At 36.1% G+C, this 15,305-nt stretch overlaps 1 protein-coding gene across 1 annotated transcript in view; it reads right to left on the reverse strand.

Moving 5' to 3' along the window:
- Nucleotides 1–15,305, reverse strand: part of RYR3 (ryanodine receptor 3) — a 218,562-nt gene that overhangs the window by 56,233 nt on the left and 147,024 nt on the right. The window contains exons 54-64 of the mRNA XM_069858332.1: nt 15,059–15,208; nt 13,711–13,773; nt 13,238–13,313; nt 12,967–13,090; nt 7,757–7,872; nt 7,410–7,477; nt 6,448–6,569; nt 2,986–3,035; nt 2,239–2,299; nt 960–1,198; nt 202–283 (exon numbers count right to left, since the gene is read on the reverse strand). Of these exons, the coding sequence (XP_069714433.1) occupies nt 202–283; nt 960–1,198; nt 2,239–2,299; nt 2,986–3,035; nt 6,448–6,569; nt 7,410–7,477; nt 7,757–7,872; nt 12,967–13,090; nt 13,238–13,313; nt 13,711–13,773; nt 15,059–15,208 (1,151 nt within the window). The remainder of the gene's footprint in view (nt 1–201; nt 284–959; nt 1,199–2,238; nt 2,300–2,985; nt 3,036–6,447; nt 6,570–7,409; nt 7,478–7,756; nt 7,873–12,966; nt 13,091–13,237; nt 13,314–13,710; nt 13,774–15,058; nt 15,209–15,305) is intronic.

Here is a 15,305-nt window from a genome sequence, read left to right on the forward strand (position 1 = left end):
TTTAGACTTGTGGGTTTGGTTGTTTTTTTTTTTTCGTGTGGAATTGAACTAAAAAATATAGGCAACTACATTCCAGCTAAAGTGTATTATAAATATGCTCACATTGTTTCAGATTCATCTTACATTCAAACTCCTTTATTACCTAAGCAACACACTCCTAAAGAAAAGAATATTTTAAATGCTGAGTTTTTTACTCAATACCTTTCAACATAGATGTTTTTCCCAGTTCCAAGGGAATAAAGGCTAGAAAGAATTCTGTAACATGAAACTTGTACATCACCCACTAGAGGAAAATAAGAAATAGATTATCAGTATTTATTCAACTAAAGCCTAATTTTCAAATATTAAATACCCATTTTATGTAAAATGGTAAAAGATGTCTAAAAATTTTAGCATATGTATCATTGAACATTCTAGGGTTTCAATAGTTTACATCTGTTATTTATATTTGTTATTTATAGTTGTTATTTATATTTATACTCAGTTTCTCTGATACTTGGTCAGTCATCTGAATTCATTCCAAAACCTAGTAAAACATAAGGCATTCCACAAGACCAGGACATGTTTATTATTAAGATATTGCAGGTTATCACACTTGCAGAGTTCAAATTTAAACTAAACCACATCAGTCTGTACATCTAACCTTTAGAACCATGATCTAAAGGCTCCCAGACTTTTTAAGGAAAGTCTTTTGATGGACATTGATCTTTTAAATATCTTCTGCTTTGGAACTGTTATCACCCAAATATATAGAAAATTTTGGAACAGCAAGGAAAATTTAAATGAAAATAACTAAACTGGTTTTCAAATGCAAGAAAAAGACTCAAAAGAGATTAACAGTGACTTGTCTTCTTTAATCTAGTGTAGTAAAAAATATGTAACAAAAATAAGCATAATAAAATTTTCTATAGGTAACTAGTCTCATCCAATAAACTTCAAAAATGAAATAAAATACTTACAAAGTAAATCAATTCCAAAGTGATATTGTGAAATATGTTCAAAAATTGATGTCAAGATTGGTAGTAATGCTACTGAAGTATAATTGATATTCTGTGAAACACCCTTAATTTGTGTTCGTGAATGGGTAAATTTTCCAAGTTTAAGATTTTCTGAAGTTTTTTCCAGGTCTTCAGCTGCATTTTCAAAAAAGGCACGCAATCCAGCTTTAACAAGCTCAGATCCTGATTTCATAACGGTTCTGAAAAATAAGGGGAAAATCTTAACTTTGCATTGCTCTTTAGTAGTTGTATAGATATATATGTACATGGTAGTTACATTATATCAGTCTTTGAAGATAGCACAGATGTATTAGTGAACTTTACATTATGAACTGAAATAGACAGTTACTTCTATAAAGCAGTATAAGCAACAATTAGCTTGGAGTATTTCATGCACATAATATCAGCAAAGAATTTCCATCCTCAGTCTGGTCTTTCTGGTTTTTTTTAATCTGCTTTCAAATAAGATAATGCCTTCTTGGCAGAAGTCATAGGTTGCAAGAAAGCCCCGCTATACAATATGCTCAAGAAAAGTAACAATTCTCTATATTTTTTATGGGAGTCAAAGTAACCAGGTGTGCAACTCGGGATACATGCTTACCTGTCTTCAAAGCAACCTAAATATAAAAAATACAACTGCAATACCAGTATCACAGTTCCATTCCTTAATTTTTTTGCAGTTTTCTCCAACCCCTAAAGAAGCTTCTAGCGTTGTTATTCCCAATGAGTCCCTTGTCAGGCTGCTGTATAACACAATCAGGCCAGAAAACAGCTCAAATGAGAAAACTGTCTTAGCATATGTTTTTGTCTACATGGTAAGTAGTAAAAATTAGCAAGTGTAACTATGCCTATGTATTCTGCTTACTTCTGATGCAAAATTTTACACTATTTTACTATTTTACACTACTCACTAAACCGTCTAAATATCCTCAAGTATCAATACTTGTAGTTCCAAAGTTTATGTCACTTCTATCTCCCAAAAAAAGTTTTCAAATGCCTTTGGAAATGGAGACAAAAAATTTCAATGTTTTAATGACAGACATTGAACTGAAAAATGTAGATGAAACCCCCTAGACAAATCTGCTAATACAGAGGTGAATATCTGAATTATTGCTACTGCTAGTATCTTTAATTACAAAAATCCCCAAAGGAATTAAAAATATGGAAAAAATCCAACTGCTTTTGTAAAGCTCTGTGATACCTACATAGTCTGTAGTTGGTACAAATTTCTCAAACTTACCGTGTGTCAAGGGACTGAGCTAAAATGTGCAGGCAATTCACCATTGTAGCTGAATCACTACCTAGTTAGAAAGAGGTAATATGAGAGCACAGTAGTAAGGGAAATGTAGGGTAATTCTAATGATCAAAAATGCCATTATTGAAGATACATGGGTTAAATAAAACATGACATAAACCTCCCACCTTAGGCCAATGGATGGAGGATTAAATGTGCTTCTAGAACTTTCAATTTCTTACGTCCATTCCCACAAAAGAACTAAGAACAACAACTAGGGTCTACTTTTCATCACTTGATCCTGTTCATTCTGAACTTTGTATCTTGTAGTACTTATGTTTCTTTTGCAGTTTTTTTACCAATATCTTTGAAAAAAGAAAGGTACATCATTTTTCCCTACACCCCCTCTTCTATTGAGACATCTATTTCTGTTGAGATTGGATGACAGAAATCAAAACAATTAGTGTAAGATGACTTTTAAAAAGCTAAAACTAACTGCAAAGGCGTGAGGATTTTTAAAAAGGAGTCTGAAAATCCTAGAAGCTGCTATTTCTTCCTGCTTCAAAATTCACATATTCTAATAACTGTTAGCTTCAGAACCATGCTCAGTGTGCTCACTAATTCTATTGGAAGTTTATGCATAATTTTATAGAATTTTGCCTATAGCTTCTGAAAAGCTTCAGGCAAGATAAAAGCAATGGTTATACACTCTTTATATTTTTAACTTTATCAAGATCTTTCTTAACAACTTACCAAAAAGTGAGATCCTATGTCTAACAAGAGCAGCTAGTTTGCAGAACAAGCTAAAGCAGAAAAGAACAGGAAAAGTAAGACAAGACAAGGCAAAGATTAAAGATTTATTTAGAATATGAGGTAAAGAGTACTAGTAATATGAAAGAGAAAGCAGAGAACACAACATAATTCCTGGAAAGTGCATTATAGCAGTCAGTCAAAAACCTGCTTTAAGCAAAATTACTTTGAAGCTTCTAAATTTTCTCATTTTCTAAGCCTCACACGTTCGGAGATGATTGAAACTTTTTTATTACAGTGGTTTCCAACAATTACGTATTATATGGTTGAGTCATTCTTTATGGCTATTATTTCTGAATTTTTTTTTGTAAAAACAAGAAAAAATTAGTAACCTGGCGTTCTACAGGAAGAAAACATTACTAATCTCCATGTTATTCAAAAAAACTAACTAAAATATCCTTTATAAATAAATAAATCAGTGTTTAGCCATTGCTGCTGATAATATGAATGCTGAAATATACATACAGACTAGAAGAGCTTCTGGCAAGTATGTCAGAAACTTGCATATCTAACATAGCTGTCAAGATAATAGGATAATCAAGAGAAAGGAAAAATCATCAACAATATAAAGATTAAAGGAATTAGTTTAACTTCTAAAACCAAAGACATCTAGGCAGACTTGTTTATTCTCTGTGCTACACTTTATAATTGGAATTAAGACTCAAGAAAATGAAGCAAAAATACCTTAGGAATTGGTATGGCCTCTTACTGACAAAAGGTTGTCATTTTATCTTCACTACAGTAAGGAATTACTGTATTTCCTATAAGATGAAAGTAACTGATAGTCACTTTTCTCAATGAAGAGTGGACAATGAATTATATTTCTGAATTAATAACAGTGGATATGTAGACTAGGCATCTAACTTCCTTCACGTCCATTTTTAAAGGTGTTTTGTACAACTGGAGCAAGCACCTTTCTAGCTGTATTAAGGCGCCTTGACTGATTTAAGGGAAGTAAAAGGAATATTCAGAGAGGAAGCATGAGATTGAAGTGAAGTGAAATGAAACAAAACTTCCATCCTCCTGAACCTGAGCTGACTTACTCAGTCAGGAGGGAGGACTATTATGCACATTTGTGTACAATACATCCGAGAGATCAGTAAAGCAGAATCTTAAGGACTTAACCCTCAGTCTTATGGGCAACTGCTATATAAGGACTACCACTCACTTAGAAGATGGAAACAAAAGAGTAAAAATAATTTAGAGAAATACAAAAATAAATTGGAATATAAACTGAAGGATGGAACCTAGCAAGTTCAGTGTTAGGCTTGATCTTATGTAGGAATGAGTAAGTAATGTTTACTTTCAAATTTTATATCTACTACTCTGTTGGAAAAAGTAGTCAACTCTGGTCAACATAGTGAAAGAAAGCAAAAGAAATCTGATAAACTGACAGTAAAGCATGAAAGTAAAATACAGTTTGAAAGATTATGACACGATATATCCCAAAGAAAATAACTGGCAGCATACATTTAAGGGGGAGAAAAAAAATTGCAACAAAAATACTAGATGACAGTCATAGTTAAAAACAAATTAAATATTAATTTTATATGCTAGTTGCAGAAAAATTAAATTACTGTTTTTGTAAAGGCAGAACATTATAAACTAAAAGGCAACTATCTCCTTTTAATTGAATTTTCTTGAGCCAAATGGCTAGTTGAAAGGCAGGTCCTGCCAAATTAACCTGATCTCCTTCTATGACGAGGTTAGCCACTTGATGGATGAGGGAAAGACTGTGCATAGAGTGTGGATGTTAGTAAAGCCTTTGACAGCATTTCTCATAGCATTTTGCTTGAAAAACTGGCTGCCATTGGCCTGGACAGGTGCACCCACTGCTGGGTAAAAAACTGGTTGGATGGCTGAGCAAGTAAATGGAGTTAAATCCAGTTGGAGGCTAGTAACAAGTGATGTTTCCCCAGGGCTAAGTGCTGGGTCCAGTTCTGTTCAATACCTTTATCAATGATATGGATGAGGGAATTGAGTGTGCCCTTAGTAAGTTCACAGATGTCATGAAGCTGAGTGGAAGTGTTGATCTGCTTGAGGGTAGGGAGGCTCTACAAAGGGATCTGAACAGGCTGGATCAATGAGCTGAGACCAAAGGCATGAGCTTCAACAAGGCTAATTGCCAAGCCCTGCACTTGGGGGACAACCCCATACAGCACTACACTACAGACTTGGGGAATAGTGGCTAGAAAGCTGCCTAGCAGAGAAAGACCTGGGGGTGTTGGTTGACAGCCAGCTGAATATGAGTCAGCAGCATGCCCAGGTGGCCAAGAAGGCCAATGGCATCTTGGCCTATATCAGAAACAGTGTGGCCGGCAGGACCTGGGAAGTGATTGTGCCCCTATACTCACCTTGAGTGACATGTTTGGTTTTGGGCCCCTCACTACAAGAAAGACATTGAGGTGCTGGACCATGTCCAGAGAAGGGCAACAAAGCTGGTGAAGTGGCTGGAGCACAAGCCTTATGATAGGCAGCAGAGGGAACTGGGGTTGATTAGCCTGGAGAAAAGGAGGCTGAGGGGACATCTTATCACTGTGTACAATTAGAATCATAGAATAACCAGGTGGGAAGAGACCCACTGGAACATCGAGTCCAGTCATTCCTATCAACCACTAAACCATGCCCCTCAGCACCTTGTCCACCCGTGCCTTAAACACCTCCAGGGAAGGTGAATCAACCACCTCCCTGGGTAGCCTGTTTCAGTGTCCAATGACTCTTTCTGTGAAAAATTTTTTCTTAATGTTCAGCCTAAACCTCCCTGGCGGAGCTTGAGGCCATTTCCTCTCGTCCTGTCCCCTGTCCCTTGGGAGAAAAGACCACAGGATGAGGGGAAATGGCTTCAATCTGCACCAGGGCAGGTTCTGATTAGACATGAGGAAACATTTCTTCACTGAAAGGGTTATCCGGCACTGGAACAGGCTTCGCAGGGAAGTGGTTGAGTCACCATCCCTGGAGGTATTTAAAATACAGGTAGATGAGGTGCTCAGGGATACGGTTTAGTAGTAGACAGACATGGCTGGACTTGATGATCTCAAAGGTCTTTTACAACTTAGTGATTCTATGATTCTATGATTCAACAATGAAACAAACCCATCAGAAACTAAGTTTTATTAGTTTTATAAGTTCCATTGTACACAGAATCATTTATTAATGTGTTTGATGTTTTCATCCACAATTATGTATTGTAATATATAGAATTAGTACATATACTTCATTCTTTAATTATATATTAAAGAACAGTAAAATATGGAATTCTATTAGCTCACTGCCATTCTGACACAGAATAAGCTATTCACCTTCTGTCTCAAGAAACCTAGCTTTTGAAGTTTCTCTTTAACCTAAGAAGAGACCTTTAATTACCTGTACAGTACACTCCTGTGTATATCTTAATTTTCTACTTACCTTGCTACCATTTCCTTTTCCTTATTTGATGCATAGCCACTGCTACTGAGTGTTTTTGTTGGAGAAGACAGGAAGTACAGGCAGTGATTTGTAAAGTATTGATCAACTAATGGTAAAAGAACCTAAGAAATAGAGATACAAAATGTGTTTTTCACAGAGCATAATGGTAAATGTAGCAACAATGCTCTTATTGGTTAAAGTTCATTAAAAGAATTTTAGAAGTTCTACGATAGTTCTTTTTTCTCATTTCAGACACAAAGTCATATCAATTAAAACCTTAAGTCTTACAATTTTACTTACAAGTTATGTAAATAATAAACAGAGTTATACAGTTCTATCTATTTTGGATCTAATATTGCAGACTTACTCTTCTCACTTTCAATAATGATAAATGCCACTGAACTTGCAGGACTCTTCCTCTCCATTATTTACATAATTGTCCAGTACAGATATAAAGGGAGAGGATTTTTATTTCTTTTCTAAGATCCCAAATTAAATCCTAAGTGTTCCTTACTTCAAATCTGGCTATTGACAATGTTTTTCTTATGAGGTACATAAATGTGTATGACATTACTATGTGTAGGAATACTTGCTGTTAACGAAATGACACTATTCACTTCAGTGATGTACTGAGGCAAAAATTTTCACAAATAATCATTATGCTCAGTGAGAGTATTTAATTTCATATAATAAATAAGCTGCCTTTTAACCTCCATGTTCCTTCTCATGCAGAAGCAGATACATTGAAATATTTTGAAATATTTGAATCCAGCAAACATATTGACATACTTCTTAAGATATTTTGAAATATTTCTTAAAAACACTTAACTGGTTTCTTACCATGAAAAAAAATGGGAAATATATATTTCTACTACCTGAAAAGCAGTCCAACATTACAAATTTCCATGTTCTGTATGATGGAATGTATATGCATATACTCCTTGAAATACTAAATCACTCACTTTGGCAAAGAATTTTACTTCTTGGTCATGTGGAGACTTTTCAGTTTTTCCACTAGTTACAATGGCTTCTGCAAGAACATAATAAAGGCAGGCATGCATAAGTTGTCTAATAATAAATAATACAATAACTCTCGTAAACTTAGTTTTGCTGAAATACAAATAAACCAGCAGAAACAGTTTAGCTAATTACAGATGTCCAAGAATTAAATTTGCAAAATAAGACACAGAATTTGTTTGTTAAATACAATAAAACTAGTGGTTACTAGAAATTTATACATATCTTTACAACTATTACCATCTAAATATCAACAATTTTAATTATTTTCAAAATAAAATCTGCAGCTTACCCAAATGTGCAATAAACTCTTGAGCAGAATCAACATATTTTAAAATTTTCTTCAGAAACTTAAAGGCAAACCTCTTTTCCATGGATGAAGCATCCAACTCCATATCATTCAGACCCCTGTTTTAGAAAGCATTAAGATAAATAGCTTTGATGATGACAGTGGTACAAATATTACAGTAATATGAAGCATTCCATTCCTTATTACTTTTAATTATGGTCAGTTTTCAGAGGAAGGAGAAATTGACCTTTTATAGCAACTTGTAGTTAACAATTATGTAAGAAGAAATGCTAAAATTGCTTCATGTTTCTCTAGGAGGTATAATAGATTTCGTTTAAACTATCAAAAAGGTATGAATTTTAGGATATCAACTTCAGAGAGCTATCTTGTTGAACAAATGAAGCCATGGTACATTTGAATCTAACAAAGCAATGCATTGGCCACTCAGTTTCTAGTGCTGGCAATTTAAAATGCCAATATTTAGGAAGTCAGCAATTACAGCCTTACAAAATCAGTCTAATCATCTTCTTTCATTTCATTTCATTATTCACTATTAAACTTCATTTCTGTCCATGAATTTTATTAAGGACTGAAAACAAATTTACTTAAGATACTAAATGAAAACATAAATGCTAGTGACAAAGTATTTTAAAAATGTCAACAGTACTTCTAAAGAGGCATGCATTTATTATTCTTTGAGATAAATTCATGACCCAAATCATGACTGGTACATGTAAGATATTAAAGAGGAATAAAAACATGTGTGGTTGGCTGTGCCTAGATTTATACTACATTTTATTTTGGCTACAAATGAAACCTACCTCACCAAAAGTCTAATATTTTTAGGATCACATTAAAGAAAAGTTGGAAGAAAACTCTGAAAGTATCCTTATCCAAGTCCCACCCCAAAGCAAAGCCAAATCCAAAGTTAGATCAGGTTGCTCAGAAGCCTGTCCAATAATGTGCTGAGTATCTTCAAGGATCGAAATCTCATGTTCACTCAAGACAGCGTACTATAATATCTGACCACCCTCGCTGTGAAAAAATAAGGGTGAAATATTTTTATACATCTAACTGGAACTTCCCTTGTAACAACTTGTTACTTTTGAAGAGATAGCATTTGAGATCTCTGCCTCTATAACCTTGCACTAAGTAGTTGAAGACAGTGGTAAAAGCCCATTATTGCCTTCTGGTTTAATACTGAAAGATGTCCATTCCCTTCTCAGAACCTCTCTGGGCATGACATGCATGACAGCCCCAAGGGTCCTGTTAGCCCTCCACCTCATCTACTCTTTTATCAATGTTTTCCTTGGCACTGGTGAACCTGGACAACGTGCTCTGTATACAGTCTCTTTATTGCAAAATGGAAAGAGAAAATGTCACCTCCATCAACCTGCAGAATACTCTTACTAGTACAGCCTAATATGCAGTCAGTCTTCATTATCATAAGGATGCAGTCCTGATTTATGTTCAACTTGCAAAATTTGAAGTGCTTTTCTGCATAGATGCTGTCAGGCTCAATTTCCTTACTCCTGGGGTTACTCCATCCCAGATATAAGACTTTGTATTTACTTTTGCTAAATGTCACAAGAGTTCTGTCAGCCCATTTCTACAGCTTATCACAATTCCTCTGAAAGGTAACCAAACCCTCCAATTTACTGCTAGGAGTTCATTCCACAAAACTGCTAAGGATGCACTTTGTCTCGTCATCCAGGATGTGAACTGGGACTTGTTTCTTTTTATTTTTGAAGTCACATCAGTTATAGATTTTTAATTTATTCTGTCTAAACATAATTGTTTTTACAAGTCATTAATTTTCTCTCTGTTTCCTTGAGGTTTTCTTGTACTTTTGTTTCATTTGCAATTTCGTCATACTCTATTTATTCCAATATTAAGAGTATTGAACTACACCCGAGATTTTCAGTTGATCGATGTAGGCCTCCACCCAGGACATCTAACTGGCTTGAGAAGCAAGGAAGTAGCTGAGTAACATTAAGAGAAACATCTGGATACCCATAATGGCTTCTTCATTTACATCTATACAAACTCTTAAAGTAATAGATAAGAAGCCTCTCCCTTTATCAGTGAGAGATAATGACCTGGGTAAAGAAGATGCAGAGACTGCAGAGGGTTGCACATTGTGTCAGAAGTAGAGAAGATGTGAGAAACTGGTAGTTTGTGGTACTGAGGCAAAAGCAAGAAAGGAACAAGAAAGCAGGATAGTTGCTGGACTTACTGTTGTTCTATGGAAGGAATAACAATTTGTCCTGACATTCCTTAGCATTGGTATAGGAGTAAATTAGGGAGAATAAATGGAAGATTATACTAACAGTTAAAAAAATATCAATGAGGTGAATCCAGGGGAGAAAAAACCAAACCAATTCTGAGGGAGAATACTGATGCATCAGGACTTTTAACAACAAAGAGACATCAAATACAAAAATGTATATACTTGACCATGTCAGAACATGGATACGAGGAAAAAAAACCACACGTAGTCTGAGAAACAGAATCATGGAATGACAGAATACATTCCTATCCTGTTTTACACATAAAGTTAGGAAGACTCTAACTTCCCATGTTACAGTTTCATTTGAAAAGCAAAATAATAAAATTTCTTATTAAAGAATCGTAGTTTACATACTTTTATAATGTTCCATTAATTGATATATCACATGTAATCAAATTATTTGGTATGTATTAATTCTATGTATGGTTGACAGGCATCTCCTGCTGCCTTACTGTCACAAAGAATAATGCAACTAAAAGACATTTATCTTCATAACACTGAAGAACAACTTGAGAATACCATAAATATTCTCTTTTTGTGTTTATAGTAAGTCATGGTTGCTAAGAAATTACACGCACTTTCCTAAATATTGAAAGACATTGGTAGTTCTCTTAAAAAACAAAGTTAACATTAAAAGAACTTGTAAAGGTTTAAAGGTGCTTAAAAAATATCATGTTGTTGCTAACATATACTTTAGTAAGGCCTGAGAACATTATCTGTACATCATAAACACCCAAAAGTGCTCTCAATCAAGAAAGAGAAGCAAGAATCAAAACAGAGGCAGATGGCATATAAAAAGTACACACTCTGTGCTGCCTATATGTTTCCAATTATAGAGAATTTCCATTTTTTAATGATTAGCGCAATGCTTTTAAGAATAACATTCTGGAAATGTGATAATTGCAATAAGTACTTTAAAAGTTTTTATATACACTTAAAATATGCACTTATTAATCTGAAAAATGCACCAAGAATAGGATAATATTGAATCACCCTGATACAGACAATTACTGCAAATTCTTTGCTCAGGCCCCATAAAGAGTTTGAACAGTTTCTTTCAAGTTGACTTGTCCCCTTAGTTAACACTAACCCGGACAGATGCAGCTGCAAAGAGACATTAAAATTAATGTTTGAGCAATTCCATTGGTGTTTCAAAGGACCTGTTCTCACAGCATTCTACTTCAGAAACTGCCAGCCTCTGGCCTGGACAGGCGCACACTCTCCTGGGTGGAAAACTGGTTGGATGGCCAGGCCCAGAGAGTGGTGGTAAATGGTGTGAAATCCAGCTGGAGGCCAGTGACAAGTGGGGTTCCCCAAGGCTCAGTGCTGGGTCCAGCCCTGTTCAATGTCTTTATCAATGACCTGGATGAAGGCATCGAGTGCACCCTTAGCAAGTTTGCGGACGACACTAAGCTGGGTGGAAGTGTCAATCTGCTGGAGGGTAGGGAGGCTCTGCAAAGGGATCCGAACAGGCTGGACCCCTGGGCTGAGACCAATGGCATGAGGTTTAACAAGGCCAAATGCCGGGTCCTGCACTTGGGGCACAACAACCCTATGCAGTGCTACAGACTAGGAGAAGTCTGTCTAGAAAGCTGCCTGGAGGAGAAGGACATGGGGGTGTTGGTTGACAGCCGACTGAACATGAGCCAGCAGTGTGCCCAGGTGGCCAAGAAGGCCAATGGCCTCTTGGCTTGTATCAGAAACGGTGTGACTAGCAGGTCCAGGGAGGTTATTCTCCCTCTGTACTCAGCACTGGTGAGACCGCATCTTGAATCCTGTGTTCCGTTCTGGGCCCCTCAATACAAGAAGGATGTTGAGGCTCTGGAGTGAGTCCAGAGAAGAGCAATGAAGCTGGTGAGAGGGCTGGAGAACAAGCCTTACGAGGAACGGCTGAGAGAGTTGGGGTTGTTTAGCCTGGAGAGGAGGAGGCTGAGGGGAGACCTCATTGCTCTCTACGACTACTTGAAAAGAGGTTGTGTAGAGGAGGGAACTGGCCTCTTCTCCCAAGTGACAGGGGACAGGACAAAGGGGAATGGCGTCAAGCTCCACCAGGGGAGGTTCAGGCTTGATACCAGGAAAAAGTTTTTCACAGAGAGGGTCATTGGGCACTGGCAGAGGCTGCCCAGGGAGGTGGTTGAGTCACCTTCCCTGGAGACAGGTAGATCATAGAATCATAGAATAATCAGGTTGGAAGAGACCCACTGGATCATCGAGTCCAACCACTGATGAGGTGCTGAGGGGCATGGTTTAGTGATTGATAGGAATGGTTGGACTCGATGATCCAGTGAGTCCTTTCCAACCTAGTATCGTATTGTATTGTATTCTAGTCTAGCCTAGTCTATTCCATTCCATGCGATATATTAACTGACATTTTTATCATATAAAGCCAAAACGACATTATAATAAGTTACTTTCTTTGATAGCATAAGACCCCACAGGCCAGCTTACTTACAGACATAACAATGCAAGTGAGTGTACAGATAATAAAGTCTGCACCTCTTGAGCAGAAGCTAAGGATGAAATGCCCACAAAAGAGCAACTTTGGCTTACTGCTTCACAAACTCAAACCAACACTTTACTTAAAAACTGAGTTAAAGAGCACTTTAACATTGATGTATTTCAATATCTGACCTTAGATTTATTTTTCCGTTATCCTTACAGTCACTACTGGCTGCTAATTTCAGAGCTACAAATCATCTACTTGTTTAATTACATTACAGTTGCATTTTTGTATTAACAATGATGACAAATTTATTAAAAATGTTACCTGTCCATGCTATTTCAGAAGAGTCTTTCTGAATATAAAAATAACAGAATGTATGCCAAATGGTAATTATGTCAATAATTAACAAACTCCAGTGAGATAAGGACACACATCATAGTTTGTGCACTGAGTAAGTATCTCAAAAATGGTGCACCTTACCGGGATATGATTATACCATTGACTTGAAGGAATTTAAACAGTTCTTGTGCCTTTTCACGGTCCCGTGATTTCTCTTTGGCTGTCAATGTGTCATAAGGTACCAATAAAGGATGACTACCTCCACCTTTAGTAAGCAGAAAGAACTGTGAGATTTTCTACTGTAAGATTTATTTTACTTCAAGTACAAAAAGGAACTATTCAATTTCATCTTATACTGTTTGCTTTCAGACTGCTTCTCTTTTTTTTTGTGGTTCACAGGATTCTGGCTTACCTTTGCTTTCCAACTCCATTTTCTTCTTTTTGGCCCATATATTATGGTAGTTTTCAGCCATTACCTCAACCATTCCCTACATAACCACCAGAAAAGAACAAAATGCAAAATTAAAAGGTGACAATTAAAAAGTCTGTAATTCTACATGTTTATTCAGTCTTGAGTAAAGCCTACACACTTGCGGTAAAGAAACATCACAGTTAGGTGTTATTTCAGGATACACATGTATCACACGCTGTTTATGGTACTTTCCTAGCTTCGTGATAACATTTTCTAGGAACTCAGGAAACACCAATGGGACAAACAGTAGAAATCTCTTTTTTAAATATGTAAATAGTATGGTATGCACCTGTCACAACCACAGTCACAAATACACTCATAAAACCTGACAACTAATCTTCAACTAACTAATAACAAAACCTGAAATCTATTCATTCTTATCAGCATAATATATGCAGAACACAAATACAAACCTGAAGCTCCCTAGAAAGCATCACATTGGAAAGATCAAGTGGTGCTGGGGTATACCCATTTCCCTGTGGGGGAAAAAAAAAAAGATAATTATTTTCAGATTAAAAAAAATTCAGATAGAAGAATCAAATATTCAACTACAACATCTGTTGTTGATCTGATTAGAGCAATATTTTTAAACTTTCTTGCAGAAATCACCTTTTGTTCTGCAATACGCTGAAGACACACAGATGATTACCAAAATGCATCTACTGATGTGGAAATATGTTTCAGATTCTTAGCATTGATTTCAATAATGTACTGAAGCTAAACACATACTGAAATCCTCTACTCAATCACGTCTTTATTGTGCATCTTCTTGGGCAAGTAGGCCTAACTGCAGAACAGGTGCAGTTGACTGGAAGCAGATATACCAGGGACAGACATCTTACAGGGATCTCTGTAAGGTAATGAAGTTTGCTGAAGAGATTAAGAAATGCTGAAATATTGTCTTGTAACAGAGTGATCAATGGGCAGTTTTGGTAAGCAAAACTTGTGCTGAGGAATGAACCCAACACAGGCATAAAGTGCCTGATGATGATGCTCACAGGAACAGTGCTGGTGCAAGTATGTGCAAGGAATCAGTTCATGACACATCTTTACACACTCCTTCCAGATCTGCTTAAGGTGGTAGGACTCTGCCCAATGCATTACTTATTAAATCTCACTATGTTGAAGCACAATGCTGTGTTTAATTTACCTCAAGGGGTACTATAAAAATTCCCCAACATTTCTCATAGTTTTAAACAGCTTTTCCCCTTCCAAGACACAGACGTATTGAGTAGCAGTTCCAACATGCTGTTACAAAAAAACACAGGCGAAAGAAATAGTCCATGTCACATCAAAATGCTAGGTGTTATATAAATATCTGTAAATTTTGCCTGTAGATTTAACAAAAAGCACAAAATATGCAATCATTTGTCAGCCATAATTGCAGTCTTGACAAACCCATTTCAGGCTTTTCTGTTTGACCAAAGAAGGAAATTACTAGATCTACTTACCATAAAAAAAAAGCTTTAAATAGTTTGCCATGGAATATTTGAATGACTGTGTGACATGTCTCCTCAGGTCTTTTGAGAAAATGAACAGATACAGTCTCTGACAGCCTTATTGTCTTAAAGATTCTTGTGTTTTTGCAATTCCCTCTTCAATGTTACTGCAGTTTTTATTATAGTGACATGACTTCCACTTTTAGAATGCTAACTTTAAAATTCTTTTTCATTGAAAAAAAATTAACATAATTTAGCATAATTTCTTAGTAAATTAACAAACAAGCCTTTTGCCTTCTAAATTTAAGCAATTTCACCTTACCTGGCTAGACTGAGATATGCTGCGGAGCTTTTCATTTTCACGCTGATATATTGTTGCTTCTCCTCCTTCCTTGGTCCTTTCTAGGCTCCATCCCATAGCCAACATGGTCTTCAGTGATTCCCTGACAGGCCAACGATAAATTTCCTTTTCCTTTGAGAAAAATAAAATTTCTTTGTATTTAGCAAGTAGCAAAAACTAAAAATATAAATATTCTTTCCTGTATAAATTGTCATATGGCACAAAAAGT

The sequence above is a fragment of the Phaenicophaeus curvirostris genome, chromosome 5 (assembly GCF_032191515.1).
Source record: "Phaenicophaeus curvirostris isolate KB17595 chromosome 5, BPBGC_Pcur_1.0, whole genome shotgun sequence".
NCBI classification, from domain to species: domain Eukaryota; kingdom Metazoa; phylum Chordata; class Aves; order Cuculiformes; family Cuculidae; genus Phaenicophaeus; species Phaenicophaeus curvirostris.